Genomic DNA, 25,437 nt, shown 5'->3' on the forward strand with positions numbered 1-25,437 from the left:
TGTCTGATGCTGTGGTGACTGTCTGATGCTGTGGTGACTGTCTGATGCTGTGGTGACTGTCTGATGTGACTGATGCTGTGGTGACTGTCTGATGCTGTGATGAGTGTTTTGGGCTTAGAAGACTAGTACTCATTCGAACTACAAAGGCATTCTCTCATTGACCATTTTTCAGTTACTGGTGGTCAGAAAGCTGAAACTTCTAAACGTGTAACCTCCTGCAAGTGATTGCTTCTCCTCCCTGCTTACTTGTGGCACTGAATTTTCAGACGGCTGTGAACGGTCACGTGGGTTCTCTGGAAGACAACTGCTGAGCCATCTCTAGGATTCAGTTGACACTGATGAGTAGAGACTTAGTTTGCTCTGTTGGTTGCTGGTTTTTGTCATTTCATCCTTTACCTCAAAAGGCTGCTGATGTTGGCCTTGGAGACACTAAGATCAGCCACTGTCTGCATAGGGCTGTTAATCTTACTCTAAAGTAAGACAGGCTGCCTGCGTGCCTTGCTCTCTCCTGTACCATTGGGGCACTTTTGCCTTCATAATACTATGTATTAGAACTGAGTTATGAGCCAGTTATATGGCAGTGATAAATATTAAAAGAGTAATTGGCAGACTCTTTATGAGCAATCAGATATTTACACTTGATCAAATATCTAATGAATGTACCAGGACTAGGGATTTCCTTTGGAATATACTGTTAAATTTTACTCTTATTTTTTTTAAGATTTATTTATTTATTATATATAAGTATACTGTAGCTGTCTTCAAACACTCCAGAAGGAGTCAGATCATGATATGGATGGTTGTGAGCCACCATGTGGTTGCTGGGATTTGAACTCAGGACCTTTGAAAAAGCAGTCAGTGCTCTTAACCACTGAGCCATCTTTCCAGCCCAAAATTTTACTCTTTACAAGGGTTTTGTGTTAATGAACTATGACTCCCACTAGCCAGCAAATGGGTATACAGACATGAAAAGAAAGATTTTTTCTTTTTTCTTTTCTTTTTTTTTTTTTTTTTTTTTTTTTTTTTTTTTTTTTTTTTTTTTTTTTTTTTGATTTTTCGAGACAGGGTTTCTCTGTGTAGCCCTGGCTGTCCTGGAACTCACTCTGTAGACCAGGCTGGCCTCAAACTCAGAAATCCGCCTGCCTCTGCCTCCCAAGTGCTGGGATTAAAGGCGTGCGCCACCACCACCTGGCAGGAAGATTTTTTTTTTTTGTGATCATGAGTAATAAAATGGCTTCATAGGCTGCTCACAGTGTTCATGAGGGGAGCAAAGGGTACAGGCTTCCATGGGCTCCTAATTTGTAAGGAGAGGTAAAGGACTTGGTCAGGGCAGAGGTTTTTGTGTGATGGTGGTGGAGTGGGTAGGGGGTGATGGGTGCTTTTGTTTCGTGCTTAGCCTTATGCAGTTAAAGTGAAATGAACCCTGTCTTGTGAACGTCTGACCTTCCTCATCTCATTACTGTATGACACTAAGTTAACCTTTCTGAACCTTAGGCTTTCTCACTTATAAACTAGCAGAGATGTTGAAAGGATAGACAAAAAAAAATGGCATTACAATGCCACATAAGACTGGGCATTTTCACTCAGTAAATATTCTTTACAGTATGGTAGATCCCCCTCAAATAGTTCTGTTGTCTGTTTTAGATACCTGTGGCCCAAAATTGTCTAAAATTTAAAATAAACACTTTGCCTCAAAATGCATGCTATTTTGCTTATGATAATACATTGAACCTCACCGGGATGCCCAGCATGTCCAGCTATCCCTTGACTAATACTCTCACACTGTTGTACTGCTCACTCATTCACATAGCAGCTATCACAGTTACCAGACTCACCACTAGTTCACACATTACTGGTATTTAAAGAGCTTTTTACAAACTTAAGTGTTGACTAAAAAGCACTAAAATCATGATTCTGGCCATTTACATATGTCAAAAAGGAGCCAGAGAATTCTTCTTTGAAGTGGAAAAGCAGTACTAAAATATTTTGAGACCATATTCTTTAACTTATATAAACATACTTTTGATTTGGGCATACTGGCACATGCCTCCATTACCAGGGCTCTCCAATCTGAGGCAGAATTTACAGGCAAACAGGATTAGTGTTAAGCAAATATGCTATAGCTGTTCTGCTCTTACAAGTTCTGAACTTTTACTGTGCCTAATTTGTAAGCTAAGTCTTATCACAGTATGTGTAGGTAGGAAAAACCTAATAGACATAGCTTTTGTTTGGAATTATCTGTAGCTTCAGCATTGCCTGGAGTGTCTTTGAAGGGATCCTCCATGATAAGTGTGGAGTATGGACTAACTTAAAAGTATACAAATCTCTTTCTCCTTTTCTAAAATGTAACAAATTTTCTTATAATGTACCACTATGAACAACTGGATATGAATTATTCAGGCTGCCTCTATTTTTGTATTACTTTTGAATTTTGTATTACTTTTGAATACTCCAAACAGTATTTAGAAACCATATAAGCAAGCTATTTAGAAACAAGCTGGAAGGGGAAACTAATGGCAGTGTTTACTTTCATCTTGGACATAAACCTAGAAGAGCAGAAAAGCAAAGCACTTGGTAACTTGTCTCCTGATGCTAAAGAGATTACATTTCCTTCCCATGAAATGTAGTTTGTAAAGAATTCAAGTGTAAAGTGATTACAGTATTATTCACAGTGATCACTATGAATTGTATTGCTCAGATATTTTGAATTATACTATATGCTTACTTAGCCTTGACATTTCTTAAACTATTTCATGTAAACTAGAAAATCTTATGGAGTTTTGTTTTTCATTTCTTTCCAGATGGACAGTGGCTATAACACACAGACTTGTGGGAGTAATATCACTGATATTGTTGGGACAGAAAGCTATTGCAAAGAAAATGTCACACAGTCCTTTGAAGTGGAAATGAAACCTCAAGTCAATAACATAACGGTATGGAAAACATAGCTTGATAAAAATATATGTAATATTTACCAAATGAGCCCTGGAGGGGGAGAGCTAACTAAACCCTAACAGCATGCCAGGTTACATCCACGGGAAGCAGGGAGGGCAGAAACTTGCGTGTTTCGGAAACATTTCAAATAGCTCAAACTTATAATTACTATTAGAGAGGAAACTAGTACAACTGATTATCTATTGTTGTACGTTATAAAAGATTTAAAAAGATTAGTACATTATTTTGTAGTTGTACAAAATAATGGTCTCCTAATATCACTGTTAGATGTTTATCATATACCTTGATAATAATCATCTCCTGTTCTCCTTACCGAATGGATCCCTTAAAACTCAGTAGCCCATTAAAGATTTTCACCGTTCTAAGGAAAAGAAACATATTTTAGATCTGTCAAATATTTGTAATACAGACTTCTTCTGATGTAGACATTTCATTACAACTACGCATTCACATTTGAAACCCATCGTCGTAGGAACTAGGACAATCTCTTGCCAAATAGTTTATTGTGCAGTATAAATACCGTCTCTGCAACACAATCTCTCCCCCAAGTAATGTTCGGTAAGAAATCTACCTTATTTTTCTTTTTCATTTTGCTTTGTTATATGTAGTATCAAAAGAAATGTCCTCTAACAAAGTTGATTATGATAATCTAGCTTACTTCAGTTATCCCTGTAAACCTAAGGGAGGGATTCTTTTGAAACAGAATATTAAAATACAATCTTCTGGGCTAAGGCTGTAGTTCAGTAGAACACTTGACTAAAAAAGGAAAACAAACACTCCCTAAACAAGGTTTACTCTCCCTTTCAAACCAGGAAATCTCCATGTAGATTTTTTTAAAAAAACATTTTTGAGTAGCCTTAAACTAAACAGAGGGTGTTTTCTTTTTCACAGCAAGGACACACAGTGCAGAGGTGCTGGATGAAATCTCCAGGCCCATCTCAGTGCAGCAGCCCATAGTCTCAAGACCAGCGACTGCTGCTCAGTCGCCCTTCCATATTTATAAGGGGCTGCGAGTTAATGTGATGGTGATTGACGGGTGTGCCCACTTCACGAAATGTGCCTGCTTCCCTCCCTCCTTAATGTGAAAGGCTGCAAAGGAAATTAGTGACAGGACCAGAAACTCCAAGTTGTTAAATTATACATTTATTTTTTAAAATCAATAAATATTTTTATATTTGCTTCAAGTGGTTTAACAAAAACACTGTGGCAGACCTCATGCTTTTCTCCTGTCCTACAGGGTCAATGAACTGCTTGTTTAAGACTCTGAATGCTAGTCTTGAACTTATCAGTTCTTGAACATGAGAAAAATGTTGAAACTGAATGCACTATATATTTTTACATGAAACTGTGAAAGGAATCTTGAGATTTAAAATTTACGAAGGTAAAAAGGAAGTAAAATGGACTTCCTAAAACCTCATTTCTGTGGGGAAATTACTTGGTTCGTGGTATAACTGCTCTAGTTAGTACTCTGAAAACTAAATGTAGAAGAAAGATGCTACTGGGCACCATTCTATGTGCTGCCGAATGTGGGCGAATGTGGGCTGCCACAGTAGCATGGACGGCCATCTCTAGGCTTGGTAGGGAGATGAACAGAACACAGGAGAATCAGAATCACTGGGAGACCGTGGAATTCCTGTTGAGCTTACAACTATGAAGAAACAATTGGGAAATTAGCTAAATAAAATACATTTTAAAACTCTGTATTAGAAAAAGATGGATGTTTGAAAACAAGGATTGTATTTTTGTACTTTCTTAAAAACGACATACTCAAAATGATTCATTAGTCCTAGGAAATAAAGATTTCCTCCCATCATGTCATGCCCCTCGTTCTGTATGGTACTCCATCCTTGGCATGTTGACTGCTAACTTATACACACTGGCTCACTCTGCTTGTGACCTTACCTGCTCTACCAATACTGACCATGCTATGAAATATACAACCCTGGAAGTTGCCTAGCCAGTTTGTTTACCTGAAAACAGCTATTATCTCGGATTTCTGAGTCTAAGAGGAGCAGTCTCCCTGGCTACCTATCAGTTGTCTAAAGTAGTAACTATAACCGAGGCTCAAATAACTTGTCTTTAGCCTTGAGCTAAGCTTCATCTGTTAAACAGGAATGGCAGTCCTAAAAAAGCTCTTTGAGTTTGTTTTCAGATGTTCTCATAATGTAGCCTTAGCTTTCATTCAACTTTTAGTCTTGTTTCAGTCTCTAGAATGTGAAGGTCAGGGGTGTTTTCTTATCTGTCTGCTTTTTGAATTTTAGAGCAATCCAGTCATCCTCAAATCTAAGAGGAACTAGTTCTAGGACCACCCATGGATTAAAATAATAACAATCAATGGATACTAATGTCTGTAAATGGCAGTCTTTGCATATAACGTATGCACATCTTTCCATATACATCAAATCCAAATTACTTCTGTATCTACTATACTATAAATACAATGAAAATAGTTATTTGGGTGAACACTAACTGGTTTTTGTTGTTTTTTAAGTACCTTCATCCTTTCAAATCTGGAGATGCACAGCCTGAACACTCGAAAGCTGACCATGTCTTATGTAATGTTTAGTTTCATAACTTGCACTAGAGAAATTATTTTAAAGCCTCAAGAAAGAGGCTTTGGGGAATATAGGTTTTTGATTAAAGCTTGTATTCCTTATGTTGCCCTAATATGCACAAACACACAGGGAGATATAACTTACTGGCTTTCTATTACCAAGATGGTCTCTAATGCTGGTAAACTACAGCAAATAGATTTTAACATTTTAAATTTTATTTGCCTGTATTTATATATGTCTGTATATTACCTGAATGCTGAAGGCCAGACATGGTATGAGAACTCCTGGAACCAGAGTTACAGTTGCCTATCAGACATCATGTCAGTGCCAAGAATGTCTTGTGTTTTCCAATAGATCAAATCCAAGGCCTGCTACATACTAGGCAACAGTTAACCACTTAGCTGTATGCCATACGCCCAACTCAACAGCCAAAACCTGTTATACATAAAACTGTGAAGCTTGTTTCCTTGGGTAAATGATTTTTTTTCAAGAACATAACCATACTTGTTTACATATTATCTGGATGCTCATAAACTACAATTACAGCAGTCATGCTATGGCTAGAGTTCAGCCAACAGTCTGACATGCTGTGACTTTATGAAGAGGTTTGCAGTCTCCTGATTGGTTTTATCTGGACCAAACACTTTGTCTTCCTTTAGATACATCAAGTTCTGCCTTAATGTACTAATGTTTTCCTCAGTAACAGAAAGCTGGGGAAAAAACAATACCAAATGCCTGTGTGTTTGTAAAACCTGTGGCTATATCCACATATACCTGGGGATTTGTATAGAACTAGTCTACTTGACTGGAAACGGAGTAAAGCAAAGTTGCATGTTAAACTATTCCTAAATACCAATGTAATCATTAATCTGGGATTTGCAAGACAAGTGTAATCTGGCACACCAAATGAGACTTCATTTGTTCCTTTTAATCTGTCTTTACTCCGAGCCCTCCTCAGCTGTATAACTACATGTAATTCCAGTTATGAGCATTTTCTGTCTCTAAGGAAGCAGACCTTTCCTCCTCCTCTGGAATGCCTTGTGTGGGAAAACTATTGGCAGCCAAGATTAGAGACTATGACTGAACTTAAAACACCTGTTAACAACAAAAACCAGTGTTCCAAATCACATCAAGATACCCCAGTTTTTGTTTTCCTATAATCCTGAAACATTCAAGAGTGTTTGAGGACCACTGGTAAAATAGGAGTCTTTTCAAAATATATGAACACAATGTAAGTAGGCAAATTAAAATGGCAAAAAGATTAAATGTCAAACATTGACAGCTGAAGATTTAGAAAGGCTTGTTCTTTGCTTCTAAAATGTTATTTTCCTCAGAAATTGACAGGCTGTTTTCTGTATTAAAGGACTTAGATAATATTAATCCCATCTTCAATGAGATGAATAATCCATTTAAATGATCATCACAGATCTCTGAAGTTGTTATTGTCACCATTTTAGTGATGGATATTCAAATGAATTTTTCTGCATAATTTTTGTTGTTGCAGAAGCACAGTATAAGATAGATTCAGTCAGCAACTCAATAAAAATGCAAATTTCTTAAAATTATTGAAATGTATTTAAAAGTAGCTATCACACGGGAACTTGTAATATGCTTTCAATTTTGATGCTCTTGTCAAAGTAGACAGTCTTTGAAGTTTTCTGTTGAATGTAGCTATTTTTCAAGTTTCCTCTTCTTTCCCCCTGGTCCATTAAGATCCATGTCTGAAACATCAGGAGGAATATTTATTCCTGGTATCTAAAAAGGTGTAAATGAGGGGGAGGAAGGAATCACATGATTAGAAGCATCAGATAAGAAATAACTTTTCCCTCACCTTCCCCTTTTACTACTATGACTTTCAACTTTACACAGATTTTTCAGTGGAAAAGATGGCGCTGGAAGGCTGCAACATCCACAATTATGCACCCTCAGTAACTATGTTCAGAGGTGAGCCAAGGGTCTCAAGCTTTTCATTGTGTATGAAGGTACACACCAACAATCTCAGCACTTAGGGAGAACGGGAAGGAAGATCACTGTAAATTCAAGGCTAAACTTGTCTACATAGCAGAACAACTGAGAAGTTTCAATTTGGGCAGTGTTTATAATGTAACAGCTCTGCCAATTTAAACTAATGGATTTATAATGCAGCAGACAACAAGCACCAAAACCTTAAAGTCAGTATCTTAGGCAGGCTTGGAAGCACACACTTTAATCCTAGCACTTAGGAAGCAGAGACAGTCACATCTGAGCTAAAGGTACACAGCATGTTCCAGGATAGCCAGGGCTACACAGAAAGAAACTCTGCCTCAAAAAAACAAAACAAAACAAAATGAGCAAAAACAGCCCTTTCAGTTAAGGGCTATACCTAACTTGTCTATTCCAAAACTAGAGTAAAGGCATAAGCAAGAGAACTGAAGAGTCATAGATGTTAGCTTTGAGGAGGACCTCTAGAATCTGATGCCTGGAATCCAATGGTGTGGGTCAAATGGAAAGTAGGATTGCTATGCAAATATTTGGAATACCTAGGATCTTAACATTACTTAAGAACTAGTTCACTCACAAAATATGTTAATTTTTCCATACCATTAAATTTGGTCTCACCTGTGGTTCTACAAGGGCCATGCGGATTTTCTGATGTTGAAGATTTGATGAGTCTAATGTGATTTTCACTTTAACTTTATCAAACACATGGAACACTGTACCTTCTATTCTGAGTGAAGGTATCTTGAAAAAAAAAATTGACAGTTTTTTCTTAAACTTGAATCTCAATTGTATTTCTGGTTTACATTCCACAGTAATTTAAATGTTAAATATTACCTACTCCCTCCCCAGTTTAAAAGGACGGGGAGTTGGAAGGGAAATGAGCTAGGTTGGAGAGAAAAAGTAAGGGGTGGATATAATCAAGACACATTGTATCTGTGTATGAGATTTTCAAAGAATCAAAGAACTCACAATATAAGCACTTAGTAATCAATTGAAAACCCACATTGACCTAACAGTCTTTCTGTGCACACTTCAGCTTGTCACTAAGGCTGTCCTGATAATGCATTCACTCATCTTAGAGAATCAGCTGTTTGTGGTAAAGGAACAGAGCACATCCTTTAAATATTCTCTTAAGAAATTTCATTCTAGTAACTTAGTGAAGTAGAGGATGTGTAAGATAAGGCACAACAAATAAACTGAAAAAAAGAAAAAACATGCATAACCCCTCCCCTGAGTGAGTCAGGTACTCCTTTACCTGTTTAACTTTGCGTGCAATAGAAAGAAAGAATGCATGTGCATGGAGGAAGATAGTAGGATGACACTTTTTGAGTGTATACCAATGTTCAGTTAATGAAATGTAGAGTTTCTGCCATGTGTTTTTGAGATCTAGGATATAAAAAGGATCAGCAATACCTTACCTCATCATCATAAGTAAGACGTGGCTTTGGTTTATCTTTTTCTTCAAAAAAAACTGTACCTTCTAAGCCATACTTTGGAATTAACACCACAATTGCATTTTTTCTTACAAATAGAATATAGGCTTCTTCGCTTACTATTCCTTTGCTTTTGAAAAACAACTATAAAATAACATACGATCTTGTTAGAAGTCCTCTTTTGAAATTCAGTACAAAATGAACACCCCAGCACTACAGACAAAAGAGAAATACCTGCGTGTGAAAAGCCACTGAAGCACGCTGGGCATACTGAGCCATTTTATGCCGGAAATTGAGGTTTTTACATATATCTGAAAGCTTGTGTTTGTCTGTCAACTCTGGATAAGTACAATCGGCCCCAATCGCCACAGCTAACAGCCGATGAACAATTATGTCTGCATATCTACATACAGAAGATGAAGTAAGAATGATGGCAAATTAGTTTTAAATTTTTAAATTAAATATTAACCTTTCTTTAAAATCTGTTTTATTTTTGTATGGAAAAAAACATACCTTCTGAATTAGAGAAAGGACCAATGAAGCTGAGGGGTTTGCAGCCCCTTAGGACGAACAACAATATGAACTAACTAGTACCCTCGGAGCTCCTAGGGTCTCAACCACCAACCAAGGACTGCACATGGAGGGGTCTGATTGTTCAGGCAGCATGTGTATGGTAGAGGATTGCAAAATCGATCATCAATAGGAGGAGAGGACCTCAGCCCTGTGAAGGTTCTGTGCCCCAGTTAGGGGAATGCCAGGGCCAGAAAGTGGGAGAGGATGGGGTGGCAGGCATGGGGAAGGGGAGCAACAGGGGTTTGTTTTTGTTGTTTTTGTTTGTTTCTTTATTTTTTGGATGGGAAACTGGGAATGGAGAAATTCGCATATAAATAAAGAAAATATCTAAAATTAAATAAATAAATAAATAAAACATACCTTCTGATAGGAGAAGTGAAATGTGTATATATTGGGGAGGCTAAGCCATAGTGATGAAAGTCATTATCCATCCCAGAACAGAAGTACACAGCTTGCATCATACAGCGAGTGGCCAATATCCTTAGTAGAGTATTCAGGTATGGGAAATCGGGAGACTCAGCCCGGTCCAAAGAGTCAGCCAAAGATTTGGCTGTATCAGTCTTAATTTCCAAATTCTGTCAATAAAAGGGAGAGAAGTACCAAGTGAAACAATTCAAAATCAGTAGTATCCTCCTCTTTTTCCCTCCTCCCCGCTCTTTCTCTCTGTCTCTCTTAGAGACTCATCACTGTGTAGCTTTAGATGGCCTAGAACTCAGAGATCAGCCTGCCTGTCGCCCTAAATTAAAGGCATGCACTAGGATCCAGCATAATTAGTGCCCTACCTTTAAAGTATGAACAGACCAGATACAGTGTCTGTGTACAAATAGTATGAACTCATATATTTTATTGGATAATGAGGGGAACCAAAAATAACTTTAAAATAAATGATTGCTTTGTATAGTATTAAAGCTTTAAAAAACCTAAATGCATTTGAAAGTATCAAGACTTTGGAAAAATTCCAAGGGAGAGGAGGACATGCCATTTCTTTTTCATACTTTTATGCTTGCTTATCTCCAAGGGGGAAAAGGAAATAAAATTGCTACAGACACTTTTCAGTATGTCTGGCTTCTTCTTTACAAACTTTCCTTCACAGAAAGTAGACATGAAGACGAGTAACATGCTGGGCCAGTAAAACAGTGTTGTGCCCACCAAGCTCAGCTGCTGTACTGTAGCTTACAGGAAAAAAACTACCTCCTCTCTTATTTTACCCATGTCTTAGTAAGAAAAATAAGACAAACAGAAAATTCCCCCAATCTACAGTAACCAGGAGCTGGGAAGCTGGGTTACTACTGATAGATAAGATGTGCTAAGTACAGTGTGAACCCAGAAACCCACACCATACTATTCCAGTGATGTCCAGGGAGCCAATGCTATTTGTTACATGCTTGCAATAGGAGAAAATGGCCTATACAAGATCCGAGGAAAACCAAAGTAAGCTAGGTCATGCCAAGCCTAAGAATGAGGAAAGTAAGGAAAGAGAAAGGGAGGAAGGGTGTGGTGTCTAGGAGTTAGACAATGAGCTTATAGAAAATGCCCTTAAGTCTTGCCGACAGCCCAACCTCACTGAGGCATTTTCTCAGTTGAGGTTCCGACCTCTCAGATGACTCTAGCTTCTGTCAAGTTGACAAGAAACTAGCCAGGACACCATGTATAAAGAGACAGAAGAGCACACTTTGTCTAAGATATTGTAAATAACTTAGGTTATTGACTCATTTGGCTTTAGGACTGGGTACTCTTCATTGGACATAAAGGATTTTAAGATATAGCTGGTGTCAATGTGTATGTAGGAAGAGATGTCCTTACCCCAAGTCACATTTTTTTAATATAAAAAAACTAGTTTATTTTATAGCAACTGAAATTTTATAAAAACCTGAATATCAGTTTTTTCAGTGCAATGTAGAGATTACAATACAAATACATACTACTTTTCAATCTTTACCTTGGACTTCGCTGCCTTAACAAGAACTTCATAATTGGAGGGAGGTGGAGCCGGATGTTTTCGAAGCAGAGCATGTTCAGAAAACTCCTCATGAATTTTTTTTGCAACAGAAATATTAGCGAGTAACATAAATTCTTCCACCATGGAATTTGTTTCTCTGTCAGTCAGGAAAATAATTAAGTAAGGAAAGAAAAACTGAGATACTTACCACACTGATTCACAAGCTAACATTTCTGGTGATAATGAAAACACTTCCTGTGTAAAAACATTAACATGTAACACCTATCTATTTTTAATACCTTATGATTCCTTAATGTCTCAGCTTCTATACTAACAGTCTGTTAACTCTGTCTCTCCTGAACAAATGTAGTATGTTAGGATCTTTTTAAGCTGAACTCAGGGAAAAAAATGGAAGCTTTACTAACTTTATTAACATAAATACAAAGCCAACATCTTTACTTCCCCTTACAAAAAAGAACTATGAAAATAAACTTTCCTGGGAGAATTAAAAGCTAGTTCACACATGTTATCTCAACTCCCCACATTTTTACCAATAAATCACTAACATACTTTCAATTCTTTTATAAATACATATTTAAATACACTAACACAGAGACAACAGACAAAACTGATTTGTAAGTGACTGATGTGCAACATTATTCTCTTCCATAAAGATCATTTTTAGCAGAAGGATGAAAACTTCCATTCAGTTGACTTCTCAATTCTTAAAACAATCTGATGCAACTTTTATTCTAAATTCTAAGCTAGCTTAATAAATGATCTGCAAACTATATCTATGGTTTCCTTTCTCTAGAATCAATGAATACAAAGGATTAATTTTCAATCATATTTTAATTGTTAAAATCAACCATTTCTTGACAATATTTCTAAATTATATTAACTTTAAAGTATTAGGAAGGAGCTCCATAGAGACAGCGCCAGGGCAAGCGAGAGCCGGACGGGCACTGGGCGACTCTGTGCCTCTCGGAGGAAAATCAACTAAACATGGGCAAAGGAGATCCTAAGAAGCCTAGAGGCAAAATGTCCTCATATGCATTCTTTGTGCAAACTTGCTGGGAGGAGCACAAGAAGAAGCACCCGGATGCTTCTGTCAACTTCTCAGAGTTCTCCAAGAAGTGCTCAGAGAGGTGGAAGACCATGTCTGCTAAAGAAAAGGGGAAATTTGAAGATACGGCAAAGGCTGACAAGGCTCGTTATGAAAGAGAAATGAAAACCTACATCCCCTCCAAAGGGGAGACCAAAAAGAAGTTCAAGGACCTCAATGCACCCAAGAGGCCTCCTTCGGCCTTCTTCTTGTTCTGTTCTGAGTACCGCCCTAAAATCAAAGGCGAGCATCCTGGCTTATCCATTGGTGATGTTGCAAAGAAACTAGGAGAGATGTGGAACAATACTGCAGCTGATGACAAGCAGCCCTATGAGAAGAAGGCTGCCAAGCTGAAGAAGTACGAGAAGGATATTGCTGCCTACAGAGCTAAAGGAAAACCTGATGCAGCGAAAAAGGGGGTGGTCAAGGCTGAAAAGAGCAAGAAAAAGAAGGAAGAGGAAGATGATGAGGAGGATGAAGAGGATGAGGAAGAGGAGGAGGAGGAGGAGGAGGAAGACAAAGATGAAGAAGATGATGATGATGAATAAGTTGGTTCTAGCGCAGTTTTTTTTTCTTGTCTATAAAGCATTTAACCCCCCTGTACACAACTCACTCCTTTTAAAGAAAAAAATTGAAATGTAAGGCTGTGTAAGATTTGTTTTTAAACTGTACAGTGTCTTTTTTTGTATAGTTAACACACTACCGAATATGTCTTTAGATAGCCCTGTCCTGGTGGTATTTTCAATAGCCACTAACCTTGCCTGGTACAGTCTGGGGGTTGTAAATTGGCATGGAAATTTAAAGCAGGTTCTTGTTGGTGCACAGCACCAACAAGTTATATATGGGGACAGTAGTTTGGTTTTTGTTTTGTTTTGTTTTGTTTTTTGCCTTTTGGTTTTACTTTTGGGTTGTTTTTTTTTTCATCTTCAGTTGTCTCTGATGCAGCTTATACGAAGATAATTGTTGTTCTGTTAACTGAATACCACTCTGTAATTGCAAAAAAAAATTGCGGCTGTTTTGTTGACATTCTAAATGCTTCTAAGTAAACACAATTTTTTTTATTAGCATTGTTGTCCTTTTCATAAAAAAAAAAAGTATTAGGAAGCCTTCCATATAGGAAAATCCAACGACTGGTCTCAACTTCTTTAAGTTATATAAACAGTAGCAGTAAAATCAAAGTTAAGAATTTAGCTTCATCAAACAATTCAAAGATCAACACAGGAGTTTGTGCATTCCAACTTCAAACAGTTTAATGTCTGTCATTGTGAGTGTGATAAAACAAAATATGAAGAATTCTGGAAAAAAATAGAATTTAGCTTCAAAAACTTTACATTTTCTTAAGACTTAGTTAATTAGTTTATGTGCATGCTGCAGGTGTGCGTGCTGGGAAAACACCCTTGGGTCCTCTCAAAAAAGCAGCAACTTAAGCAACCCCTTCAGATACAAAGCTGTGGTCCCTTCATATCTCTATATATGATATTATGTACTTAAGAAATCAATCACTGCAGTCTTTCTCTGTAACTATTATGACTCAAGTTCTTAAAGTAAATCAAGGCAAATGTGAACTCTTTCTACTATCCTATCTCAACTTTATATGAGAAAAGCTAAGAGTAAGATCACGTTTACTTCCTATTCTAACTGTAACAACTGTTTTAGGCATAACAGTATCTACAGTAGCCATTACATTTAAATGTAATATTTAATATCTATCTGTAAAAAATCCCATACCTCAGCTCCTTGGTCTGCAGATCAATTGGGTCATGAGTTTCACTGTCCATGTGGAATCGGATTTCTGGAGAAGATAGAGTCAAAGCCCTGAGTAAAAATGAGACAAATTAGTCAGAGGAGCCAGGGCAAAGAAAAGATTCTACAAGTTAATTCCTTTAAAAAAGAAAATGAGTGTATAAGTATATAAGAGTTTTTCTTAGGAAGGCTTTATGACCTTCTACAAAGTTTTGCTTGATTTTAAAATGCCTAACTATGCTTTTATTAAACTATATAAAAACATCTAAAATTTTTTTAAAGCATCTAAAAACTGGCAACCTGCCATATTTCATTTTCTGTGGCAAACAAACAAAGTACTATGGATGGGCAATGATGGAGAGGACCAGGGCAGCTTACACAGGCTAGTCAGAGATGCAGAGGCAACCGCATGGAGACTTCTGCAAACTCCCACTGAAACAGCGCAAGCACTGATGGCTATTCCCATGAGACTGCTGTAGGCTAGTTATTATTTATTACTTATGTGTGGTTCTTAATGACGTTCTCCTTCCGCAAAGTTCCCAAGGTCTTACACTAAGACGTCTTCAGAGGTGGAACTACTTTCATCAAGTTCCAAATCAACCTGAAAGCCCGTTTGTTGGTTGTTGTTTTTTGAGACAGAGGCTTTATTTTAGCTTTGGTTATACTTGGACTAGTTATTTAAAGTAGGCTAGTCTTGAATAGAAATCCGAAATCCACTTGCCTCTGCCTCCTGAGCACACAGATTAAAGGCATATGTCACTAGGCTGTAAATAATTTTAATAAGGTTGGAGAATTATAGAGAAGTTAAAAAAAATGTTAACCTTATACTTAAGTTTGAGCAGCATCTTTAGTTTGATAACTGTTTTCATGCAAATATCCAATCTGTAAATGGTTTTAAATTTCATATTTAATTATTCAAATATGGTAGTCATTGACCACACATGGTTGCTTAGCAAAAATGCTCACTTGCTAATATTCAGGAATTCATGTTAGGCACTCTGTATGAGCAGTCCAGAGGCAGCATTTGCATCACCAGCAAAACCATTTTTCTTGACTGCTGGTGTCAAAAACCTCAAGACCAACCTCTGAAGGCTCTTATGCGTGGTTCCCTCTTACAGCAGTCTTTCAAGACTGCATCTCCTTTTAACTGCCTTCTTTCCAATGCCACTCCTCTATGCCTCTTATGGTAAGGCAAATGGCCATGATAAAAAAAATCTATTAAGTGTAGTCTACCAGCTAATTAACCACTGTTCTAACAAAATACACTAAAGAAACCAAATGTTATCTGAATATCGTACTGATTAAAACATGTGTTAATAGGTATTTTTAGAACATACCCCTTTTCAATCCTTCCCTTTTTGAGAATTTTAGCTAGTTTATTTAGTCCACGGAGACTAGTGGTAATGTCATCATTCATAGTCGTTGAATCAATTCTCATCTGTGCTTCAGCATATGTAAGAGAAGCCTAAGAAAGAAACCTTAGGTTAATTCTCTATGGCTGATAAAAACGCTTTTACTATTTGATCCATATTTTGTGTATGCTATGTATTCATATGTTAATACTGGGCCACACATGCCACCATGCATATATGGTCAGAGGCACTGTTTTTCCCCTTTCCTGGTTGAAGATAGGGTCACTGCTTGATAAGCCAGGATAGGTGGTGCAGTGATGGTTCTTGTGTCCTTACAGGAGTACACTGAGATTACAGGTATGTACACCACAATGTCCAGCTTGATGTGAGCTCTGGAAATCCTACCTTGGTTATTCAGGCTTGCACAGCAAGCTTTTCATATACTCCATACCTCTAAACTGTATTATTTCATCTCATATTCCCACTACACAAATAGCCATGCTTTCAGGGAGCCAAAAATAAGTAACAAGAAAAATCTATTGCAATACTTAAATTTACACCTATGATTTCTAGTTTGCTTAATTCAAGCAATCATTATATAACATGAGTAATTTCCCTTAAAATAAAGGAAAATGGCTGTTTTTCTAATACTTCCTTATTTAAATCAGTGTTTTTTAGGAAATACTACAATAAAACACAAGGACGGTTCAGGCTATTCTCTAAACTCCTTTCCAAAGGATTATTACTCCCCTACTCACTGGCAAATAAGAAGAGTCTACAAGTATTTTACAAGACACTAAACAAAACAGAACCCAAAATGGGATAAAAGTGATAAAAGTTCAAAGCAATCTCTAGTAACAGATAATCCAAATACGGAAATAGCTGCTTTTGCTCCTATTTCTGTCCAGGTGGGAAGCTATTAAAAGATAAAAGTAGCTTTATAATTAAAATTCACAAACCACAGAAGGGAGTAACTTAATACAGGCTAAGTCAAGTTTCTCAGAGTACCTTTATCTACTAAGGGTTAATAACTCTCTTTCCAGAAAAATGTTTATATGTTCATTAATTTTTAATTTTACTTTATCTATGCCACTAGGGTGGTGATAGTACATGCCTTTAATCCCAGCACACGGGAGAGAAGGGCAGGCAGATCTCTTTTGGCTACACACATCCAAACCCTTCTCGATAAAACAACAACAAAAACTATTGTTCAGAGGATTAGTACCTCAAAATACTCTAAAAGCATGGCTCTCTAAAGGCCAAAACCACCCCACATCATTATGTGCTAGTAATAGTGCTTTCTACTAGTCATCAGAACAGAGTGATACTAACTTGGAACTAAAAAACTGACTGAAAACATCATTACAAGAAAAGCATGTGGCATACACTGGAGAACTATTTAGCACAAGATGAGGATGACTGGAAGAGAATACAGGGAGAGGTACAAAAACAAAAAAATCTAGCTCTATTCTGTTCAATATAATTTCAGGTGAGTTCTACTGAAATCAAACTATAATTTATGGTATCCATGATGCCCATGCTAATGTCTCAAACAGTGATATTTTTAACTATGATTAATGACTTACAGCCTAAAGCTCTTTAGCTGAGTTGTGTAGGTTCTAAGTTCCTGAACACAGGCCAATTACTACATAACGTAACTTCTGGATAACCTCAATAACTAAGCAAATTTTAAATTCCGAAACAAACTAAATTTTAATTTTATAGAATCTAATTTTTTCAAAAGTATCTAAGAAATTGTTAAGAGCACAAAAAAATTGAAATGTCAGAAATGAATCATAACACTAACCTTTGAATTAATGACACTTTTGGTAAATCTCGTTTTTAATATTTCAGCATTATGATTCATTTCCCAAATACAGGAAAATGCCAACCTTCAGGGAAAAAGAGATGGTATTGGTTTATGGGAATCAATTAATATAGTTAACAAGTCATTCGTATCAAAAACAATGCAGAAATACCTGTCAACGTTGGATCTTAAGGAACAGAGGTTGGAGCTAAGCAACTCTGGAACCATGTCAATCCTCTGAAGAGAGTAGAATAAAGCTCAGGTTACTTAAGCACAGGCATAGTTATGTCTACTTGCAAATAGCATCAGGAGAGCAGGAAGGGGCAGGGTCTGTTCTGGTCATTATAACTAGAGAATTAAGAAAATAATAGACTGTAGGAAAAGACACAAAATTGTTACAAAAGGCAGTAAGGGTGGCATTTGTGCCAGTGGATTGAGGTTTCAGTCCCCACTACCTGTCCTGTCAAAATCTGAAATTTCTGGTCTTCATAAGTTGGTACCTGGTAACTTACAAACCCTTACCAACTAAGATTTTCCCACTGCTAAACCACTGTTTTAAATATAATTAAAAGTAAAAAATAGCCAGGCAGTGGTGGCGCACGCCTTTAATCCCAGCACTTGGGAGGCAGAGGCAGGCAGATTTCTGAGTTTAAGGCCAGCCTGATCTACAGAGTGTGTTCCAGGACAGCCAGGGCTACACAGAGAAACCCTGTCTCGGGAAAAAAAAAAAAAAAGTAAAAAATAAACTTTTGAGTTTTACAATACACTTTAAACATGAATTAAAAAATATTACCCTTCCCCCTCTTCCCATCTTATCACCTGTATAAATATATAAAACCAATACTTTCAAGGGCTTTTAATTTTATGTGTATACATATTTTGCTTATACACACAACATGTGCATGCCTGGTACCTAAGGAGACCAGTAAAGGACACTGGATCCCCTAGAAATGTACGTACACTGTTATAAGCCATCACGTGTGTGGTAGGAATTGATCCCAAGTCGTCTGGAAAAGCAGCCAGTGCTTTTAACTTTTAACTTGTGAGCCATCTCCTCAGTGCCACCCCACTCTCCCCAATCATACTTAAGGAACATAATTTATGCCAACTACAGTTAAGTGTTGTTTGGATCACTAGATAGCAAATTACAATTTTTCTGTTTGAGTGTGGCGTATGTACATGTTCATGTATTCAGAGGCCTGAGGTTAACATTATAATGCTTCCCTTGATCATATTTCACTGTATTTTTTTGAGATAGAATCTCACTGCACCTGGCCTTCACTGATTTGTTTATTCTGGGCAGTGATCCCCACCAATGCTAGGATTACGTGGTGCAGCTTCCAGTTGGCTGTCAGGAACTGAACTCAGGTCCTCCTGCTTGAGTGGCAGGTACTTTACCAACTGAGCCACTGCCTCAGGACATAAAATGCAATATTCTCTGTGACTTAGGACACCTTCGTCCATGCATTTTTTTACATAAATATATCATGTATTTACTTTGGACTGTGACTGCTCATGAAACCAAAAGTTCCTGACTCAGGCCGGGGAGTGGTGGCGCACACCTTTAAACCCAGAACTTGGGAGCCAGAGGCAGGCAGATTTCTGAGTTTGAGGCCAGCCTGATTTACATAGTGAGTTCCAGGACAGTCAAGGCTACCCAGAGAAACCCTGTCTCAAAAAACAAAACAAAACAAAACAAAAAAGTTCCTGGCTAGCCTTCTGGACGCTGAGGCAGGACAATCAAGTTTGAGGCCATCAAAGCAAAACAAAATGCAAAGTGCTATGATCAGTGTAAGATTTGAAAGTTAATATATTTACCTTTTCACAAAGATAAACAGTTGTTCCTCTTCTTGCTGATTCTTGATCCAACGCATTTCCTGGCCTGATAAAATGGCTAACATCCGCAATATGAACACCAACCTTAAAAAGACAAAATAAAGATGTCACTATGCATAATTAACAGTAGACTTACAATGCGATTTAGATCAGAAGAAATGTAGCTAAACGAAAATGGATTCCGTCACAGCTACTAGTTCAACTCGGATATATAACTACTGGTTTTTACAGCGATACTTTTATGTCTGTCCTAGGTCAAAAAACAATGAACCCTAGAACCGAATCCCATGAGCTATAGAGTAGAGATAACGTTAGTACCTCCAAGTGTCCATTACTGAGCTCTCTGCAATGCAAGGCATCATCTATGTCAGTACAGCCTGGGGGGTCCACACTGCAGACACACAGGTGCCTCAGGTCTTCTCGGTTTCTCATGTCCTACAAGACACCATGTTAACAAGAAAAACAACAGCTCTTACTCCTGCCCTCTCCCTTGCCTCTTGTCTCTTTCTCCCCCTCTCTCCCCATTCCCATCCCCCCTCTCTCCACGTGGTCATGGCCAGCCCCTACTTCTCTACTCTCTCCTTTTCTCTACCTCTCTCTGCCTCTACTACCCTCTTAACTCCCCTCCCCATGCCCTAAACTCTATCCTGTACTAAAAGAAAAAAAAGAAAAACAACAACAGAAAACCTGGAGGAATACAATAATGATACCACTGGCATGGGAAACAAATTATTTCCATAAAAATAAGTTAGCTTTCCATGTTATAGAGAAACTTATTCTATGCTACTAATTCTATAGCCTGGAGACATCATCTTTCAGTGAAAAAAGCAAATGATCTATATAACACCTTAAAAAAGGAGTTATGTGAGAATTCTGAGTGCAGATGAGGAAACTCCAAGAAAACAAGAGTCTTGTGACCTCATTTCTTTAGAAACATGAAACTGTTCTTGGACTATGCTTCCGTGCTCCTCCCAGTTGGAGAAGATAGGAGTGAGTTTACATTATCTACTGTTATATGCTTATATGCCTCTTTGGAAAAACATGTTTTTGACACGTGGCTTGTCCATGTAACTGTACACCTTACTCGTTTAACTATATTTAACCCTCAGAGTATAAACCATCTGATGCTCTGAATAAAGCTGGCTATTGCCTACGACTTTAGTCTGCCTCATTTTTAGGCTCTATTCTCCAAGGTTCTGCTACTTTTAGAACAGTAAACACCTAACAATGCTGTAACTAACTAAATGTGAAGAAGAAGCCATGGTTTTTATTATTTAAAAACATATAGAAATTAAACTACATCGTGGTCTGGTTCCAAGATACTCAGGAGTCTAAGGCAGGACAAAGATCCAGGGCAGAGTGGGTGACTTAGTAAAAAACCCAACTGAAAAGAAAAACCAACATGTAAAATATAGCTAAGGATTTACTCCAGTGGTAGAGTACCTGACTAACTTGCATAAGGCCCTAAGTTCAATCACCAATACAAACAACAAAGAAACAAAAACTCTAGGATAAGATAACACACTATGTAAAGTCACTGCTGACTAACTGACTGACTGTTCTCAACTGACCTTCTCAGTAATGCTCCAGGGCATCTTTGGCAGGAAGCTAAGAACAGCCTGGGAAAAAGGCTGATGAGGAACATCATGCTCAAGCAGCAAAACTTCTGTTTCGGTCTCTTTCTCTCCAACATCACCTAAATTTTTTACAAAGTGTCCCTGAAATAAAAAAGTATTATCAGAAAGGCACTTTACAATTCATTCATATTTTATTGTACTGAATATTCCATCCCTTTATGTATCTCCTCAGCATTTCTACATTTTTCTCTAACAACATATTAAAACAACCCTTTGGGGGTGGAGAGATGGTTGAGTGGTTAAGAACACTGTTGCTCTTGCAGAGGGGCCCAGGTTCATTCCCCAGCACCCACATGATCTGTTACTGCAGCTCCAGGACTGAAAGCCCCTGATGGTCTCCCTGGGCATCAGGCACACAGACATATGTAAAGACAAAATGCCCATACATATGAAAACAAACAAACAAGCAAGCAAAAAACCCTTTAGTAAATCAAAAATTTTTAGTGAAAAATAACAAAGACCTTTAACTGCCTTTGAGGGCCTGAGTCTTATTTAGCCCACAATGGATATGTGTAGTTCCTGTTAACCTTCAATGGAACATACACTTTAAAAGCAATAGCTTCAAATTTTTATTAAAATTTATTTGATTCACATTCTTCTTCCATAAAGTTTATCAGTAAAGGTTTTATGGCAATCTGAGTAAAACTAGTCACATGACTTTTACTGGAACTAGAAATTCATCTATGCTACGACTAGGTAACCATGAAATATTTGTGTACATGTAAGTACAATATTTTCACTATAAATCAACAATATTAGTTATAAATTTTTAATTAAATACACAAAGATAAAATTAATATTTTAAGTTTACATTTGGATATCTAGAGTTTCTGGGCCAACCATCAATAGCGACAATAATCCTCCGTCCTTCTAACGCAGAAGCCTGTCTGGTTTCTATCCGAATTCGTGGAATTCTCTTATCAGCAGGTGTAAAGAGATGTCTTCTTGACTAGAGAAAATTAACAAAAGGAATTATAGTCCTGGGACAAGCATAGGCCCTAGCACATGCAATACAAGTACACTACCATTGAGATATAGCCCTAACTTAGGAAAACCAGCTTATATTCACACCAAATCTGGGAACAAAGGGCAAAGGGAGAGCTTTGAATTCTAGTCAGAGATTATCTATCATTTTTCAATAATGATAACAAGTGCTTTACTTACCTCCTTAATATCAGACTTGGAAAGCATGCCACAATATGGTCTCCAATTCCTTTTTATTATCCCCACAACTCTACCTGTAGGCCTTAACATTTTTTCACTTACAGCAGTCTTAAGCTGAAATATAAAACCAAAAATCTTTAGTTATATTTCCTCTAAGTAAAATGAAGCCATTTTTCTTCCAAATTAGAATATGCATATGGACACTAATACATTCAGGTAGCAAACAAGGACATGAAATTTAGAACCTTTGTGCTTCAAAGTTCTAGGCATAAGCATACTAACTGTACAATGCTAATTGTTCCATGATAATAAAGCACTCCATAAATAGTGTAAAGATTTACATAGCAGAATGAATGTGTCAGAACTCAGTGTTTTCAAATTTAATGTGAGGATTTACTGACAAAACACACTGTCTAAGAATTATAAGACTAAGATTTTGTACCAGTTTAGACTAACTAGATATATGTAGTTAATAATTAATTATGTAGTTATAATGGAGAACATGTTATGTTGTATGAAACCCATTACAAAGTAAATATATCTCTAACAGTTCTATCTTATCCCAAGTTAAAAGTCAAATAAAAAATATTAACCACCGAAAATAGATCCTATAATATTAGACCTCTAACAATTACAAAAGATTGTATGCTACAAGAATAATGTTGTAGTCAGACTTCAGGAAACTGACTGTAACTAATGAAAACAAGAGTTACACATGACGAGGAATGGTGGCGCATGCCTTTAATCCCAACACTTGGGAGGGAGAGGCAGGCGATTTCTGAGTTCGAGGACAGCCTGATCTACAGAGTGAGTTCCAGGATAGCCAGAGCTATACAGAGAAACCCTGTCTCAATAAAACAAACAAACAAAAAGAGTTACACATGCTAGGACTGTGTTATCCTAATAAAATGGGTAAATAAGTAGGTCATTTCTGGAAGACTTAGTAATGCATAAGAAATAACTCACTCTTCCCAATAATTATATTAGTAGAAACAGGATAATTAAGCATGTCTAAATACAAAGACCCAGAAATACATGTTCTAAAAAAAATTTAACACTGCAAAAAATGTTCAGAAAATTCTACATTTCTTACTTAAACTGCATTAATTCAGATCATATACAGAATGTAACAGACATCCACTTGATTCACAATTTGAAATACTTAAACTCATTTAAGTATGTCATTAAAAGAAAACAAGCTTGTGTAGTTAAAACAGAAATCAACTTTGTACATAACTTGTAGTAAGATTAAAAGTACAGAACTTTACAACTGTCAGTAATTCTAATTCTAGGTGATCTGATATCCTTTTCAGGCTTCTGCAGGCAATGCACACTCATGTTGCATAGACACACATGCAGGCAAAATACCCACACATATAAAAATGAATAAAACTTTAAAAAAATTCAGAACTATGGTTTTACTCAACAAATATAAAAGCAATGGCATGTTAAACAGTAAAACAAGACAAAAACCAAGATTTGCTTTTTCTCATACCAGCAGTTCTCTCTCCTCATCTTTCTCCACGTCATCTTCATTTTGACCTTCATCATGTAAAACCACAGAAGAAGGTGCCACCCACTGACTCCTGGGCAGTAGTTCCACAGCCACAATGTCTTCATGAATAGCTCTGTTTAGATGTTTAAGTCCTTGTATAATAATCTGTGGAAACCAATAAAAGGCATGCGTTGAAATAGATTCAATGAGAATAATAAAAGTTATCTAATAGAAGTATGTATTATCTACTTTTCTGTTTTTTCCTATTTTAAAATAATCATCTGAGTTGGGCTTGCTGGATAAACGTGAATGTTAAACAAACTTAGCTGATGTGAATTTGGTCCTACCATGGTGAAAGGAGACCTGAAAAATGTCCTTTATTTCACATCCTACTCCAACTCACACTCTACATCATATGTACACAACATTAGTCATGTTCAAAATTAAAAATACTACTCTTCATTTCATAATCTTAATTTTTAAATTTTAATGAGAAAAATAGTTCAGGAAGTATATGACTGCAACATAAACAAACAATGGCTATAAAACAGTTGGGAAAACCAAACTATTTCAATTTCAGTATCTCGGCTGGAAAAAATGAAAACACAATATAGATTGGGTTTCACAGAGACTAAATAAAATGCTGTAAACATGTAACAGTTTAATCGACAGTTAGACAAACGTGATGACTAGCACACACTAAAGGCTGCCTGCTACCTGCTATCATGTGTTTGTGAAGCTCTTTGTTGTGTAAATAGTACTTACTAAAAGATACAGGAAATAGAAATATCTCAGTTTACGATATTTGATGGTTCTCTTTAAAAGTGAGTAATACAAACTTGTGAAACAACTGGTCTCATGAAAAGTCATTACTGTCCGCTTGTTTATTCCTTCCTCACCAACTAGAAACAGCAGGTAAGAGAAGTAGCTGTGTTACAATGTGTTGCCTGCAAGCATGCAGACCTGAACTTCAGTCCACTGGCCATGTACAATCCTGGGCATGGTGGTCTGTGCCTGCCATGCAGCCCTAAGCAGGTGGTCTGTGCCTGCCATGCAGTCCTAAGCAGGTGGTCTGTGCTGCCATGCAGTCCTAAGCAAGTGGAGACAGCAGTACCTCTGGAACTGAACGGACAGCCAGTCCAGACTAACTGGTAAACTCTAGGTCAAAAGAAAGCCTATTTTCCAGGAAATGGGCCACACTTATAAGGCTCTCAACTGAGGCTGTCCCCATCCTCTATACTCACATGTACATACATACACACATGAACTAAAAATAAAAACTGAAAGCCAGGTGGTGGGAGCAAATAAATATCTTTATTCCAGTATCATGAAGGCAAAGGCAGACAAATCTCTCTGAGTTCGAGACCAGCCTGGTCTACAATGGGAGTTCCAGGACAGCCTAGGCTGCACAGAGAAGAAACCCTGTCTTTGAAAGACCAAAACACGGGCGGTGGTGGCGCACACTTTAATCCCAGCACTTGGGAGGCAGAGGCAGGCAGATTTCTGAGTTCGAGACCAGCCTGGTCTACAATGGGAGTTCCAGGACAGCCAGGGATACCCAGAGAAACGCTGTTTCGAACTAATCCCCGCCCACCCTACCCCCCTACCCCCCAAAAAAAGAATTTATAGAGAGGCCAGTAAGATGGCTCAGTAGTAAATCTTGGCTTGGCCTAGTTCAATTCCTGTGACCCAATCTTTGGAAAGAGAGAACCAACTACTGTTCAAGCTGTTTTCACACCTCTATACAAGCATGTGTATGCACATGTACACACACAAATGTTCACACACAAGAGACTCTCTTGTGCAGTGTATGGAAGCATCACCTGTGGATGAAATGCTGCTGGCCTATTAGCTTAGGCAGGA

The 25,437-nt window shown here is 37.4% G+C and overlaps 2 protein-coding genes and 1 pseudogene across 7 annotated transcripts in view; 2 read left to right on the forward strand and 1 right to left on the reverse strand.

Annotated features, from left to right (window-relative positions):
- The window catches only part of Bora (BORA aurora kinase A activator), a 32,123-nt gene extending 19,683 nt beyond the window's left edge, over positions 1–12,440 (forward strand). The window contains exons 11-13 of one of the 2 annotated variants that reach the window (XM_031361365.1): positions 2,802–2,933; positions 7,380–7,454; positions 12,345–12,440. In XM_031361365.1, the coding sequence (XP_031217225.1) occupies positions 2,802–2,933; positions 7,380–7,442 (195 nt within the window). In that variant the 3' untranslated portion in view covers positions 7,443–7,454; positions 12,345–12,440. Of the gene's footprint in view, positions 1–2,801; positions 2,934–3,846; positions 4,155–7,379; positions 7,455–12,344 lie in introns of those variants that run through there. The other variant, XM_031361364.1, reaches the window with a different exon arrangement.
- The window catches only part of Dis3 (DIS3 homolog, exosome endoribonuclease and 3'-5' exoribonuclease), a 29,547-nt gene continuing 8,192 nt past the window's right edge, over positions 4,083–25,437 (reverse strand). For all 4 annotated transcript variants that reach the window (XM_031361358.1, XM_031361361.1, XM_031361359.1 and 1 more), the window contains 16 exons: positions 23,575–23,739; positions 22,080–22,193; positions 21,727–21,864; positions 20,850–20,996; positions 19,597–19,713; positions 19,261–19,362; positions 17,615–17,679; positions 17,443–17,527; positions 15,621–15,748; positions 14,269–14,355; positions 11,436–11,592; positions 9,857–10,071; positions 9,158–9,326; positions 8,909–9,067; positions 8,109–8,231; positions 4,083–7,265 (listed from right to left, as the gene is read on the reverse strand). In XM_031361358.1, coding sequence (XP_031217218.1) covers positions 7,182–7,265; positions 8,109–8,231; positions 8,909–9,067; positions 9,158–9,326; positions 9,857–10,071; positions 11,436–11,592; positions 14,269–14,355; positions 15,621–15,748; positions 17,443–17,527; positions 17,615–17,679; positions 19,261–19,362; positions 19,597–19,713; positions 20,850–20,996; positions 21,727–21,864; positions 22,080–22,193; positions 23,575–23,739 — 2,055 coding nt within the window. In that variant the 3' untranslated portion in view covers positions 4,083–7,181. The remainder of the gene's footprint in view (positions 7,266–8,108; positions 8,232–8,908; positions 9,068–9,157; positions 9,327–9,856; positions 10,072–11,435; positions 11,593–14,268; positions 14,356–15,620; positions 15,749–17,442; positions 17,528–17,614; positions 17,680–19,260; positions 19,363–19,596; positions 19,714–20,849; positions 20,997–21,726; positions 21,865–22,079; positions 22,194–23,574; positions 23,740–25,437) is intronic.
- LOC116084390 lies at positions 12,360–13,604 on the forward strand (annotated as a pseudogene). Its single transcript, XR_004116090.1, has one exon. The product of XR_004116090.1 is annotated as a high mobility group protein B1 pseudogene (transcript).

This window comes from Mastomys coucha, unplaced genomic scaffold (assembly GCF_008632895.1).
Source record: "Mastomys coucha isolate ucsf_1 unplaced genomic scaffold, UCSF_Mcou_1 pScaffold9, whole genome shotgun sequence".
Lineage (NCBI taxonomy): Eukaryota > Metazoa > Chordata > Mammalia > Rodentia > Muridae > Mastomys > Mastomys coucha.